At 36.9% G+C, this 16,013-nt stretch overlaps 1 protein-coding gene across 4 annotated transcripts in view; it reads right to left on the reverse strand.

The window, feature by feature from the left end:
• LOC114031900 (DNA repair-scaffolding protein-like) overlaps positions 1 to 16,013 on the reverse strand; it is a 556,996-nt gene that overhangs the window by 218,518 nt on the left and 322,465 nt on the right. For all 4 annotated transcript variants that reach the window (XM_027847097.1, XM_027847098.1, XM_027847099.1 and 1 more), the window contains exons 9-10: positions 11,849 to 12,059; positions 9,875 to 10,146 (exon numbers count right to left, since the gene is read on the reverse strand). In XM_027847097.1, coding sequence (XP_027702898.1) covers positions 9,875 to 10,146; positions 11,849 to 12,059 — 483 coding nt within the window. The remainder of the gene's footprint in view (positions 1 to 9,874; positions 10,147 to 11,848; positions 12,060 to 16,013) is intronic.

A 16,013-nucleotide genomic window follows, 5' to 3' on the forward strand; every position in this document is an offset into this window, starting at 1 on the left:
CTTACCTTCTCCCTCATGGCAGAGAAATGGGACACAATAAGGACAGTAAGGGATTTACCATCAGCCACGTTTCTGCATCTGCTGTTGTAAAGGTACTTCCTGGGGAAACAACTCATTCTTCTGTACTTGACGTTTAGAAAAAGAAAAAACCAACCCGTTTTACTGAGGCCCTTTTGTCTTTATATACTGAAATAATTTCCCACCTCACCTGTAGATTGAATCTTCTCTTGTGATAAAGAAAAGAAGTAAAACCAGCAGAAACAGAGAGAGTGGCTGACATATAGCATGCTGTTCCAGTAGGCTCCCATCTCTTTGCCATGAGGGAGAAGATAGATTTCATTATTGCTTCTCTGGGATATTCCTGTTTTGTTTTGTTCTTTCAGTTACTCAGTTTCTACTTCTTTTTAGTGATCTTTTCATTTACTTTGTTGTTGTCTTCATCTATATTTGTCCTCTTGATTCAGTTTGTTTCCATTTCTATTCATTAATACAAATTTTCCCATGTTACTTCAAATTCTTCATATTCATCTACTTGTACTTCATGACAACATTCAACTACATACATATACCTTAGTTTTTTCAGGCATCTCCCTATCAGAGGGCATTCAATTTGTTTTTGGTTCTTTGCTAATACAAAAAGAGCTCCTACGGATATTAGTATGTATATCGAAACTTATTTATATTATATTATGTGAATTTTATATCAATGATTATATGAATATTATAATTATGATATTTAATTTAATATTATTTTATTTTACTTAAACTCCCTCAAGATACTGTTCACTGGTGAGAGAGGTAAGTCAAAGGGTCCATTTATCAATGGGAATGGTTTGTATTCTTTTTTTTTTTTTTTTTTTTTTTTTGTTCACTAGGCAATGGGATTAAGTGATTTGCCCAGGGTCACACAGCTAGTAAGTGTTATTTGTTTGAGGCCGGATTTGAACTCAGGTCTGGAGCTCTATCCACTGTGCCACCTAGCTGCCCCTGAATGGCTTGTATTCTTATAAATTTGACTTGGTTCTCTATATATTTGAGAAATGAGGCCTTTATCAGAGACACTTGCTATAAAAATTGTAGGAATGTAAATTTTGATCGCTGAAACCTCACAAAATATCTTAGAGTTTATAGACTAGATTTCTTTTCAAGGACTATGCCTTAAACGCAAATCACTTTGGCTCTCATTGATTGGCCAACAATAGGTCCCAGCCCAAGCCTCACATGGTCATTGTTTGGGCTCAGATAGCTCAGAGTGAGTGTAAATAGCGATTGTTTCTGATTTGGCCAGAAACCCTAAGCATCTTCCCTCCCAGATTGATTTTTTTAAAAATAGGTTAAAGAGGCCATTTTTTTAACCTTATTCCTTACCTAGGCCTTAATCACTGAATGGGCATTGTCTCAGTCAAACTGAGACCTGGGAAAAACCTTAGCTTCAAAAGGCCAAAGTCTCTCACTGCATCCTGGGGCACCTCTAGTCATCCTGATCTTGCCACTGAACCCAGATGGCTCTAGGGGAGAAAGTAAGGATGGTGACTTAAATCCAATTCATTTGTAAGTCAAGACGTCACCTTCCCAATGTCATGGTCCTCTTCATGAACGAAGGACAAACAACAACAACAACTTGGGTCAAAGGGTATGATCAGCTTAACGAATTTTCTTGCAGTTAGGTGATACAGTAGATAAGAGTGCTGGGCTTGAGTCAGGAAGATCTGAACTCAAATTCTTCCTTACACACTTACTAGCTATGTGACCCTGGGTAACCTCTCTCTCACCCTCAATTTCCTTTGTTAAATGGGGACAATAATAGCACCTACTTCCAAGGGCTATTGTGAGAATCAAATGAGATATTAGGCAAAGCACTTTGCAAACCTTAATGCTCTTATATAAATGATAGGTAGACAGGACTCTATCTTTATATTTTTATCACCTCTAGTACCCTGCAAAAGATGGACTAATGAATTTGAAAGAGCTATTCTTAACTCAGCCATGTTTTAGGGTCTGGTCACATTATGTTCCAGACTAGAATTAGTCGTTGTAAAGGGTTAGCATTAAAAAATCTTTAGAACAAGTATACGTAGGCCTTGTGATCACTTTTTTACTTTGGAAGGGGAGAGTCTGCAGGGAGAAGTTAGATCATCCTCCAAGACACTGGTGAACACATTAGTTGAACTATGTGTTTTTCTCTTTTTTACCTCCTTTGATTTGGGTACTCAAAAGATTATTGAACAAAGTTAAATCTATGTGTCATAGAATCTCATATGCCTTTTTATATTTATTTTGTAATTAATTAATTAATTTTTAGTTTTCAACATTCACTTCCATAAGATTTTGAGTTCCAAATTTTCTTCCTGTCTTTGCCCTCCTCCCACCCCAAGATGGCATACAATCTGATATAGGCTCTACATATACATTCATATTAAACATATTTTCACATTAGTCATGTTGTAAAGAAGAATTAGAGCCAATGGGAGGAACCATGAGAAAGAACACACACACACACACACAGCAAATAGTATGCTTCGATCTACATTCAGACTCTACAGTTCTTTTTCTGGATGTGGAAAGCATTTTCCATCATGAGCCTTTTGGAATTGTCTTAGATTCTTGCATTGCTATGAAGAGATAATCACTCTTTTTAGGACAGTCTTTAAAATTTCCACTTTTTTTGGTAACCCAGAAACAATAGACACAGTGGTATCTTAAATCTCATCTCTGCCATCTACCTACTTGTTAACACTAAACAAATGAGTTAAAGGTCTCTAAACTTTTGCCTAGACCCTCTATCTACCTTTTTCTGCCAGGTAGGCAGTGCAACTTGGAGACCTCCTCTCCTCACTGGTGAATATTTTCCCAGCACCACTTTAGCCAGGACCCGAGATATTCTTTATCCCTCTACTGGATTTCACCTCCCCCTCAGCTGCCAAACTGCCCCTGTAATTTCTTTCCTTTCCTCCCTCCTTGCCCCATTTTCCAGAACCTTTATATATGTTGTCTTCTCTTGTTAGAATATATTCTGGAGGCTAAGGCCTGTCTTCTTTGAGTGTATTTGTATCCCCAGCATTTAGCTCAGTACACCTGACATATAATAATTGATTAATAAATGCTCTATCAACTATCTATGCCTCACATTCCTTATCTGTAAAATGTGAAGGATGTACTCTTTGACCTCCAAGATCCCTTTCAGCTCTAAATATATATTCTATGATTTTCACTACCTCTCAACCAATGTGTGACTGTGAAGATATGTCCTGTAGTGGATGACTGTTTACAAAAGTCTGTTTTCTTATCCTTTTATCAAAGATGTTTTCTTCGCCTTGTGATCACTTAATTTTCAGAAAAGCAAAACACATGTAGGGATGATACAATTAAAAGTCACTTTTATGTTTCATTGAAAAGATTATGGTTGTATCTTCCTTCTTTTAGTTTTTATTTGGTGCGATTAATTCAATGCTATATGACCTTGAATTTCATTCCCAGAGTCTCTCTCTCTCTCTCTCTGTCTCCTAGAATAATGTGTTCTCTCTCAAAGCTAGAAACCAGGAAACTTAGAATCTTTTCTCTCTGGAATATTCAATAACTCTGCCCCTTTCATTGGTATGAAGCACTGAATAATCATTCTCCACCAATGAGAAGAGCATTATGCAAATGAGGTTAAACATTGGGTTACATATATATTTCTCCGCAGTCACCTGCCCTGACCTTCATCTTCTATTTTAAAAATATTTTTAAGTTGGTCAGTGAATTTCCTAGCCATCCACATAGGTTAATTTTGATCAGAGGTTCTTAACCCTTTTTGTGTCAACAATCTGGACCCCTTCTTAGGATAATGTTTTTAAATGCATAAAATACATAGGACTACAAGGAAATAGATTACATTGAAATACAGGTATCAAATTTAAGACAATTTACAAGTTCATGGACTCTAGGTTAAGAACTCCTGTTTTAGATAAATCTTTTTTTTCCTCATGGGAATAATTAATCAACAAGCATTTATGTTCCAATGACATGGATTGCAATCCTTTCATGCCTTGACATGAATTTCTGTGGCTAAGAAAATTCATGTACCTGTGATCAACCTGTTAATGAAGTGGTTCTCCAGAAGCAGGTAGGTGAGTCCCCAGACACTAGTCCATTGCTGGGTTTGTACTTTGAGATTTCAGACTCCTAGGGACTGCTTCACTGACATAATCCCAAAGTCACCTTCACACTACCATGAGGCATCAGAGTATTTCAGTGGAGCGAGTGTTGTATGTACACATTTGTGAAACATAAGCAAGCCCTAACATAATTGAACAGTTTTATTTTATATCATTTGTGGGGGTTGGGGGGAGATTCTCAGGACATGTGAGCTCATTTGTGAAGGAAGTTCTTAGGTGAGCACACTCTGCCAACACAGATATGCACCTATTCTGCAACTTGAGAGTCTTAGAAAGTTGCCAAGGGCACTGTGAGGTTAAGGGACTTCCACTGGCTTATAGAGCCAGCATGTGTCAGAAGCTGCATTTGAATGCAGGTCATTCTGACTCCAAGACCTGCTCTCCATCCACCAGGCCCTGTTGTCTCTTTTTCACATCATCTAATTTAATTAGTGGAACCAGGTATTCTTAACTTTTTTTTTTCCTGTCATAGATTCCTTTGGCAGTCTGTGAAGCCAATGGAACTCTATTCAGAATAGTGTTTTTAAATACACTTTAAAAATACATAGGATTACAAAGAAAATCTATTTTACTGAAATAAACACACACAAGTTCGAGGATCCCAGGTGAAGAACTCCTGGGTTCTTAAATAAAGGGCTGAATCTTTTCCACATAGCATGGGGTTCTAGACAAGATTAAGGATCACAGAACTCACAGCTGAAAACAGATAAAATAGGATCTGTCCAAGGGCACATATATTTTAAATGTGCTATTGCACCACCTTACATTTGTATGGCTCTTTACGATTTACAAAGTGCTTTCAAATCCTTCAGCTTCTTTGGTCCTCGTAATAGCCCTATGAGGTAGGCAGGGCAGATATTAATCCCATTTTATAGAAGAAGAATTTGGGAGTCAGAATGGTTAAATGATTGATCCAAAGTCACACTGCCAGCAAGTGGCCAGAGCTAGAACTAGAACCCAGGTCTTCTGACTGTGGTACTCTTTTGCATATTTCATGTTGCCTCAATTTTTTTTTTTTCTGAATGCCCTGACTAATTTTCCTTAAGGAAAAGTACTTTTGTGTTTCCTATTGCTCCCAGAAAAACCTGACCCTCAGGCGGTAGTTAGGTGGCGCAACGGATAGAGCACTGGGCCTAAAGTCAGGAGGACCTGAGTTCAAATCCGGGCTCAGACCAAACACTTAATACTCACTAGCTGTGTGACCCTGGGCAAGTCACTTAACCCCAATTGCCTAAAAACAAAAAAACAAACAAAAAAAAAAAACCTGACCCTCAAATAAGCACAGTTAGCTATCACTTAGTCCAAAAACATCTGTGATCTTTATCCTTACTGTTCCCTTGTGAGAGGCTATAATCTCAATGACTGTTCTTCTTCCCTCAATCTCTTATTTTTTAAGATTTCCCCTGCTCAGTCCTATACCACCAAGATCTTCTTGCCAGTACATGCATTAGTATGTGTTCCTTCCAAGTTGCTTATCCAAAGCATTCAGGGCTCAACATTGGCAGTGATTCACTGTGCTTTGGGTCTCAACTCTCACACATGCATTTAACAAGTAAAACAGGTACCATGGAAAGGACTGGAGGGATAGCCTTGGATACTGAGCTTGGTTTTGATTACTCACAAAACAAACACAGCAGAAGCAATAATGAAGCTAGTTTCATCACGCTATCTTGTCAATGTGACTCAGCCTTAGCTCTCCACCTCCACTGAATATGTGGTTTGCCTACTCAGGTGGAGCAGGTTTCACAAAGGAAGCTCATTTCCCAGCTTAGCACATGTGCACCTCTTAAAAACTTAACATTACACATCATTCAAAACTTTTATCTAATCCATTCCTATACCAGATAATCACAATGAAACCTACCTCAAGGCAGCAAGATGAGCTATGAGGCCAAGAAACAGATATTTATTTCCCTTTCCTTTGGGAAGTAACAACTTCAAAAACTAGTGCAAATAGCAGGCCCTTAAAAATGTCTGTTCATTGCCTGATTGATCATACATATTCCAAACTGAAATAAAGGCAATGTTGCCCTAGGATTTATATAAGTGTAGTATCTTTTTCTTTTAGAATTCAAGCAACTTCAGAAATCCAGAGGACTACAATAATGCCAAAATAAAGCATTAAGAGCCTGCAGCATTGCCAACTGGGCTGTGATTCAGGAGTGCCAATTATCTAACCTCAGACTGGATTGTCTGGTTTGGGGTGCCTTTTGTTGTCCCCTGAGTACTCCAGGAGTTGGCTCCAGCTTCTGTTTCATGTGCCAGAAATCCTTGGTTGCACTACACCAATCTCGAGCCCTTGCACCCAGCAGACACATGGCACACATCTGTTGAACTGAACTTAATGCTTTTGTTAAAGGCTGAAGGATGCTATGAAGAACACTATTTTTTTCCTCACTGGTGCAACCTTACTATATCTCACCATACTTTATTAACTAAGGAAAGACTTTCTACCTCAGTAAAACTGTACTGAGCCATTATCTACAGACATGTATTTACTAGTTTGTCCACTATGTTCAAGATGTTGAGCTAAGCAACAAATAAACATTTTTATAGTGCCCAGATATCATACCCAAGAGGTGATCTTAGGCAACAGTGCCAACTCAAATTATACACTTAAGTTTCAGTACTTATCTATTTGTACTAGAACTAGCTTAAATCTAGCTTAAAACTTTATTTTTCCCCAAAAAATTTTCAATTGGATTATAGCTATCTGAACAAAGTGGGGTCAATAGCTACATGATGTACATGAAGTAGGTGGTGGTGAAAATAGCCCAACGCACCAGGAAAAGAGCTTGAGATCCTTAGCACATTTTGTGACTGATAATAATAGTTTACATTTATATAGCACTTGAAGGTTTACAAAGTACTTTACATACATTATCTCACATGATCCTCACGAAAACCCTGTAGATAAGAGATGAAGACCATTGTCTGAAATGGGGTTAGAGACAGGCCTTTGATTTCACTGAAATAGGCAACTCCTAGGTAAGGACACTCCCTTTACCAATGGAGACTGGCAGCTTTTCTGTATGATTTGTCAGGTCATACAGACAATATATGTTACAGGCAGGACTTAAACTCAGATATATCTGGCTCTGAGGCCAGTTCTCTATCCACTACATCATGCTGTCTCTCTGGTTAGATACTTGAAATAAATAACCCAAGGCCATATTCTCTCACAACAAAGTTTAAGGAAGAACGTCAAAAATAAATGTGGAACTTGAAAGATGTTATTTGATTTCATTTTTTTTTTCATTTAAAAAAGGATTTATTTTATTCCGGACTTAAGAAATAAAATAAGCATTCCCATAATATTAAATAGAAAAAAAAAAACCTAGATGCACCAAATATTAAAGGATCTAAGTTTTTAAAAGAAAAAAATGAATTACAGGTAGCAATAGATAGTAGTACTATAATAGTGGGCAGCTTTAATCTTTCACTCTCAGAACTAGATAAATCTAACTGAAAAATAAATAAGAAAGAAGTCAAGGAAGTGAACAGAATTTTAAATAAGCTAGATATAAACTAGATATCTATGAGCTAGATAGAAACACATTTAAAAATGAGAGATACAGAATTAAAATAGAGGGTTGGAAGGAGAATTTATTATGCTTCAGCTGATGTAAAAAAAAACAGGGATAGCAATCATAATCTCAAAGTTAAAGCTAAGATAAATTTAATTAAAAGAGATAAACAGAGTAACTACATTTTTATAAAAGGCACCATAGACAATGAAGCAATATTAATATTTGATTTCATTTTAAGCTGGAAAGTACTTATTACATATCACTGGACTCTTGGCTTAGTATATGCAGCAACAAGCATTATGTGAAGGAGGTACAATGGCTGGTACTGCTTGTCTAGCCTTTGGAAAAGGCTTTTCTTCTGCTGATCAAGATAGAAGAGAAAAGAGGAAGATGTACACAACTTCCTTCTTCAATCTCTCCCTCTTACTCTGATGGTTGCCATCATGAGGATACTTTTAAATGAATTTTGTAGGCCCTGTTAAAGTTTTAACTATGTGCTTATTAATTTTTTGCATTATTTGTATTTTCAAAAAGGATGTGAATTGATTTGCAGTGGTTAAAACGGGCAATTAAAAAAAATACAGGAGAAAAACCAGGGTGAAAAGGGGAGTGTGGGATTCTTGCATCTGGGATGAGTTATTTATTGTAGTTGAACAACACTTTAAGCCCTGAGCTTTCTAGCTATAAAGGCGAAAAGAGAAACACACTGGCTTAAACAGGTCTGATTGTTTAATAAAAGGAAGCATCATAAATTGCTCTGAAGAAACAAACATCTTCCTGGCATTAAACTGGCATTTTCACATAAATCTTCATATAAGGCAAACTAGACAACATAATAGGCTATGTCTCCAACTGAGTTGTTTTGTAAGATATACAGAAGCCATTTCTACACAGGCACTCTTTTATGTTAACCCCCTGTAGAAGCTGAGGGCCTTATATTAAGTGTTAATACACTAAAGTCATTTCTGCAGGAAGTTATTATAATAAACTCCAGATATGGAGTTTTGTAATGATCTAACTACATACAAGGGATGAAGTTATGACAAGATTTCTTAATTTGCATTCCACAGAACTCTGGAGTTCCATAAAATATGACTAGGGGCTTTTGTGAGAAAATTGTGATGCTAGTGATATTTCTATCCCCCTCTAAATATTAAATTATGGGTGAATTTAAATTAAGCATTAATAAAAATGTTTCTTACATGCAATGTGCAAGAAAGCTTATTTTCTAATATTTTACTCCAAAATTTCTCTAGCTCCACTTTATTAAAAAATTAAGTACTTGATTGTAATAAGTATAAGTAAGTAGTAAGTATAAGTAAGTACTGCTTCCAAATGTCTCCAGTCCTGGCCAAGAGTAGTAGTGAAGGTATCTCTGCTAGAATGCTTGAAATCTCTTAGGCTCCTTCTGAATGAAAGGTAACATCCATGTGATTATAGAATCATAGCTACGGAACTGGAACAGAACTTTGAGATCACTGCATTCAATACCTTCATTTAATGAGGTAACTGAGGGCTGGAGAGGACAACGGGGGGAAGAGAATATTTTTATTTGAAGGGACTCTGGGAGGTTTCATGAAGCCAATATCACCTGAGCTGAGCCTTGGAAAAAAAAAAGAAGGACTTAGAAAGGTGGAAATAAAGAGAGAGTGATATCCAGACAAAAGAGATAATCTGCATGAATGCACAGATATGAGAGAATGAGGGACAGTTAAACAGTCCAGTATGGCTGAACTGCTGGAATACAGAACATATGAAGAAAAATAATGCCAAATAAGGCAGTTTAGAGCCAGATAATAGATGGCTTTAAATAGCCAGCTAAGGAATTTGTATTTTATCCTATAAACAATAGGAAGATACTGAAAAAAGAATGTGTAAACTATTCTGTTTTAAAAACTACACATTATAACTACAAAAATCTTCTTTATCAAAAGTAACCCCTCTTAATGCACCAGGTTCAAATATAAATGTGTTGCCTTCCAGATGGGCTTGGCTTACCACTTAAGTCTCCAAAGCAGTTGTTTATTAATTTATTTTTCCAACTCATATAACCCATAAGGTTCCTAGGCCTAGCTAAACATTTGCTCCAAAGAGTTGAGTTGAGAAATAGGACCTTGCAGTTCCTTCACATGAAAGGAAATACCTAGCTTATGGTACCAGAATGCCAAGGTTCTTTGGGCAACTCACCGAGCACTGTGAAGGTCTGCACTTCCCAATGGGGCAGCCAACTGGGCAGAGCTGTTTCCTTGTTGATATCTGGAGACATCCCTTATAGGAAGGTAATATACTCTTTGCACCACCACCTGGACCTGCACTCCTTTCCATCTGGCTGTTCCCTGGCTTTCAACCACATCCAGGAGGGAGTCACTTATAGAGAGCTGCGCTGGAATGTACTGTTTTGTTTCTTGGAAGTCATGGGGTCCGCCAGTCCTGGTAGTAGTTACATTAGTGCACATTATCTGGCAAAGACATTCAAGAGAAATAACTGGGATTTAACTTATTACTGGCATTTTCATTATCAATAATCAATCAGCAAAGCTCTTAATATGTGTCAAACCCTATGTGAAGTACAAAGAAAAAATAAAAACAGTCCCTGTCCTCAAGGAGGTTATATTTATCATTGTTATACTCAGGGAAATTTCAACTTGTTTCCATTTTTTTTTAAGGATAAAGTGATTTAAAAGGTATTCATCAAACAGAGTATATCCTAGAAACTTAATGGCTCTATGTTCAACCAAGAAAACTGTAACATTAAAGACATCATGGAACACAATGGTCTCCAAGATAGAACTGTTGTTTTGGATTCCACTACTTCAACTATTAATGTCTGGGACAGATATTATAAGCAGAGAGAACAGAGGGAACAATGAGAAGTGTAACCTATTATTATTATTGTCCTACATATTTTTATCTTTTTGTTCTTCCTGAGATTGAACCTTCAGTGACTTAATCCACTCAGCTCTGGAACCACAGCCCTGGGGATATTTTGTACTGATTCCAGAATCAGCCAGTGAAAACAAGTTAGACCTACTCCATAAACTAATACAAATACAAATTAATCTAAACTAAAATCAATAAACTAAAAACCAATTAAATTAATAAAATATTAATGTATCCAGTTCCAGACAAAATACCATATTTCACATTCCATCTGAACCTTTGCCATCAAAGTATTCCAACTCTTCCCCTCTGTCTCTGTAACAGAGTAACTCACCTGTTACTCTGAGAACAGTGATCAAATCAATATGACCACTGCTTCTGGAAAGGACTTGTCAACTAACTTCCTTTAGGCTCCTCTCAGCATTATTCTGTCTTCCCAGTTCTGTGCATTACTTCCTTAAGTGTTTTATCTCTCCCTATTAGAATGTAAGCTCCTCAAGGGCAGGCACTGTCTAGATAAATACATCTCCTATGCTTGATGCTTAGTAAATACGTTATAAATGCTTTTAATTCAATCAAATAATGTCTTTCATTTTTATATTCAGAGCTTTAATCTACCTTAAACTATTTTAAATCCCATATATTATATAAATTAATAAAAGATTAATAGATCTCTCTCCATCATAACCATTTCCCTTCAATATTTCCATTGATAATTGAGTTTACTGCTCAAATGTTCTACCTGACCTCTTATAAAATAGCTGAATAAAAACCCTGAATGCATTTCTTCATAAATCTTTCTCAATTCTTCCATTTCTTCTAATTCTAGCATTATATAGTTTAAAATCCAACCAAAAGACCAAAGAGCAGCGAATTATGAAGTTAGTATCACTCAAAAGAAAATAGTAGCTTTCAGAAGGAAGCTGAAACCAAAGTATTGGAGCATTTTAAGATCCCTAAGACAGGTCTGACAAATGGACCAGGTAATTTGGTATTAAGTTGAGGAAAACAGCCTAACTTTTACATAATTAAATAAATGAGTAAAATGTAACATAATCAGAATAATAATATGGAGATTAAAAAGAATGGGAATAGAATACAACTGAACACTAAGTTCCTGGATGGGTCAAAGATCCTTCTTCCATTCAGTAAAGAACAATAAAACTCCCTAACATGTTTTGCTATTTATTTATTTAGAGACAAAAGATGTCAATGACTCACAAAATCTTCTCAACCAATATTGAGACAAAGCTTTACTTTCCTAATCCAAGAAGAATTTACCTGATGTCCCTCTGATTCCTGAGCAATATCATTTATTTGGCTTTTAAATCTAAACATCCGAGCCAAGGAAATGATTTTTCTTCTTATAGGCAATATCCCCAGACAGTGCATTTTATCAAGTTTTTCTGAATCTTCTTTGACGACAACTTTCTGGCAAAAGTATGTGTTCATAATAATAGGAACACTTTTATCATGAAGAAGAAGCTTATGCCTGGATAAGAAGAAGAGATAAGACAGAATTATGTTTGTGTCTGACAGAATTAATTATGTATTTGTATTATGCATATGTACAGATATTGCTTAATCTGGCATATGAAGAATGATCACTTTAATGGCAATTTAAAAATCAGTCTAAAGTCAACAATGTTGACAGCTTTCACAATAATTATTTCAACGAGTACTTCTTAAGCTGATGTTTTAAGGCTAGATGCATTAAAAAAAATTACATTAAAATGCCTAGCTTAGGTAACTAAGCGTCCACAACTGAAGCTCTACATTTACATAGAGTGCATTCAATCTAGCAGGTCATACAATCTCTTGTTGACTCACATCTCCACCTTAAGTTTCTCATGGGATCAGAATTGGGATTGTTTTGTCCCTACCCATTATTTTCCCCAGAAGCATACCAATTTGGCTCCTGTCAAAATCTTCAAGGAAAAGTTAAAGGGACTTCAATTCCCGGACAAATGCTCAAGCTAACATTACATCAAAGATAGGGTAGGCTTTATACCCCTCCACAAGGACAACAAAATACAAAGGACTTGCACCCGAACCTATAAGATGTTATGGTCAGTTTTTTCACTCTCTCATGAGTCCCACCTGCCCTAGGGACTTACACAGCACTCTCAACCTTTAGTACTACTCTGAAGTTGAGGTCCACTCCCTCCTACCTTGAGTAAGAAGAAAACTTGGGGTTGCTACAGAATTAGCAATGCCTCTCCTACCTTTCCACTGTTTTCTTATACCTTACTCCCTACCATGTACTCTTCTATCCAGTGACATTGGACTCATTGCCATTCCACAGATGACATACTCCATTTCTTGCCTCTTTCTCTGGCTGTCCCCCATACCTGGAATGTTGTTCTTCCTCATCTCCACCAACAGAGTTTTCTGGCTTCCTTTACGTTCCAACTAAAATGCCAGCTTTTGGGGCAGAGGATAGAGCACCGGCCCTGGAGTCAGGAGGACCTGAGTTCAAATCTGGCCTCAGACACTTAACACTTGCTAGCTGTGTGACCCTGAGCAAGTCACTTAACCCCAATTGCCTCACGCCCCCCCCCAAAAATAAAAGGAGTTTTTAACCTGGAGTTTATGAACTTATGAGTTTGGGAGGTTTTTTTGTTTGCTTTTTTAATATTTTGGTAACTGTATTACAATATAATTGGTTTCCTCTGTGATTATGTATATTTTCTTTTATGCATTTAAATATATTGTTCTAGGAGGGGATCAATAAGCTTCACAGACTACCAAAGGGATTTGTGATTTAAAAAAAGGTTAAGGAACCCCTTTCTTACAGTTCTATCCGTAATTCCCACAGAGAGGGCTTAACCACTTATCCCTTCCATCCCCCTCCCCACACAGTTATTACCCACCTTGTGATGGCTTGGCTAAGAGTGTTACTAGAAGGCCTGTTAGGCTGCTTCACATTTCCAGACCCTCTAATTTCTAAATTAATGATAAAATGGTAGAGGAGGGGTTCTCCTCAGTGTTCTATCTCTATTCCTATTTATTGACTGTTATATCTCTTACAAAGTTAGTAGGAATAATTCTGTGTTCTTTGTCTCAGATTTAGTCATATTTGAAGGTACAAACACCCATTTTAACCACTGAGAATATCTGATTCCTGTCTTAAGCATTAGCTCCCACTGTGAGTGATTACATCCCACAGCCTGTTGCTATGAGAATAATTTTCACTCTTATGCAAGTTTTTTTTCCAGCACATAAATTTATACTATTAAATAAGATAACGGGCACATTGCCTGGGTAGCATTAAGTCACATATTCTAGATTAATTGTTTTTGGGGAAGGAAAGGTGTGGTGAGAGGCCAAGGTACTGAATTCCACAAAGACATGAAAATTTCCTTTATGGCCCTTCTTTATACTTAAAAGCAGGCTCTGAGTCTTATATAAACTTTATGTGTCCAAGGGTATTGGGCTTAGCATGATTGCTACAAGACTGTTTGATTCTTGAGGGCAAGGACCTCATCTAATCTAATTCATGTAAATACTGTATGTCTAGTACACAGCATAGTACTACAGTCTAGGGCCAATATTAATAGGGATTTTGGTGAACAGGGATTGCAGAAGAGACATGAGAATAATTTCCAAGGACAAACAGACCCTTGATCTGTTAGATAGATAGATAGATTGATAGATAGATAGATAGATAGATAGATAGATAGATAGATAGATAGATAGAGCTGCTGCTAGAAAGAGTAATAGATTTTGGATCAGAAGACTTGGGCTTAAATCTGAACTGTCAATTAACAAACCTATTATGTCTAGTGCATATTATGTACCATGCACTATTCTCTCCTAGCTCTCTTCCTACCTTTCAGACAACTCTTTCTCACATTTCTGTCTATTCCAGGGCTTCTTAAACTTTTTCTACTTGTGACTCCTTTTCGCCTGAGAAATTTTTACGTGACCCTAGGTGTATGGGTATATAAAACAGGTACACAAATCAAACATTTATTGATAATAAATCATAAAGAAATTTATTTTAAAAACAATTCTTTGGCATACATGTAATTTTACCATTTATTAAAGATGAAAACAAATTTGCATACTAATGAGATGGACGTGCTTGTTTATTTTTACATGAAGAATTAAATCTTGGCGGAATATTTGATACCGCAGGATGTAGAGCATCTTCAACGTTTTTCAGAGTTGATCGATATTTTGATTTTATAATCATCATTGTTGAGAATGCGGCTTCACATAAATATGTAGCACAAAATGGTAGAAGTATGTTTAGGGCCATTTCAGAAATTGTTGGAAATTCTGTCCTAATCCCAAGCCAAAATTCATTTAACGATTTTGGATGTACAGTAAAAACACTGCAATTCATAACATACGATAGTTTTGAATCTGATCCAAGGTATTTCTGGCAGCATCCGTTGGCGTTGCGTGGTGTGACAGCACGCACAGTGCAAAGTGCACACGTTACGTGTTTAGAACCAAGGCTGCAGTGAAGCCACATGATGCAACACAAGCAAGTGCTACCAGAAACACCTCCAATTCATTAAGCATTTGATTTTGAATTAGTTTTTGGTCGTTGGGTGTTCAGAAACCTATTGCTGTTGCCAAATTTTTCATGACTTCCACATTCACTTACACGACCCCACATGGGGTCGCAACCCACAGTTTAAGAAGTGCTGGTCTATTCTAGGAATGTCTTCCCCTCTTCCTTTAAAGGAAAGCCTTTTCAGACCCTAGCCATCCTGTAAAACTCAATTAAAATGCTGCCTCCTCTGATCTCCCTTTTGGTAATTATTTCCTCACTCTCAGGCCTCAGGAAGCATTTTATTGCTACCACTCCTAAGTATATATCAAATATTATTTTGTATTACAGCGATATATATATATAAGTCCTAGTCTCCTGGTAGACTAGGAAGATCGTGAAGAAGCAGGGCCAACATCTCATCTAAATTTAGCCTGTCCCTTAGTGCACATACGTCAATACTGTAAGAATCTGTGAGTGATTTCATTGTATCCCAGTGAGCAGGGATTTCCTCCAGTGATGCAAGGGGAAACCCCTTTCATCAATACCTTAGTACTATTTCACAAGCTTCTGTGGCCAAAAGAATTCATCACTTGATGGCCAGTTCTCTGATAATGAGTCTCCCTGAATTTAACTAGGCAGATCTGTTAGTGAAAAGCATGAGCTTTTGACACTTGGCTTGTACTCGAAATCTTTCTAGTTTGGCAGGAGGAAGTATCACTGGTGACCTTTTGCGATGCACTTAAAAGATGTTTAACACCTGTCTGTAAATTGAACCTATCAACACGTGTGTTACTTATACAGAATTTTATGCTCATATTTCCTTTTCATTCTTCACATGTCCTTCAATAGAAGATTTCACTTTCAATGTTTCCAAAACAGTTTTAAATATTCTTGATCAAGTCATAACTCAAAATTCCACCATCCCATGGCAATATGAAA

The sequence above is a fragment of the Vombatus ursinus genome, unplaced genomic scaffold (genome assembly GCF_900497805.2).
Source record: "Vombatus ursinus unplaced genomic scaffold, bare-nosed wombat genome assembly UNPS02015255.1, whole genome shotgun sequence".
Classification (NCBI taxonomy): domain Eukaryota; kingdom Metazoa; phylum Chordata; class Mammalia; order Diprotodontia; family Vombatidae; genus Vombatus; species Vombatus ursinus.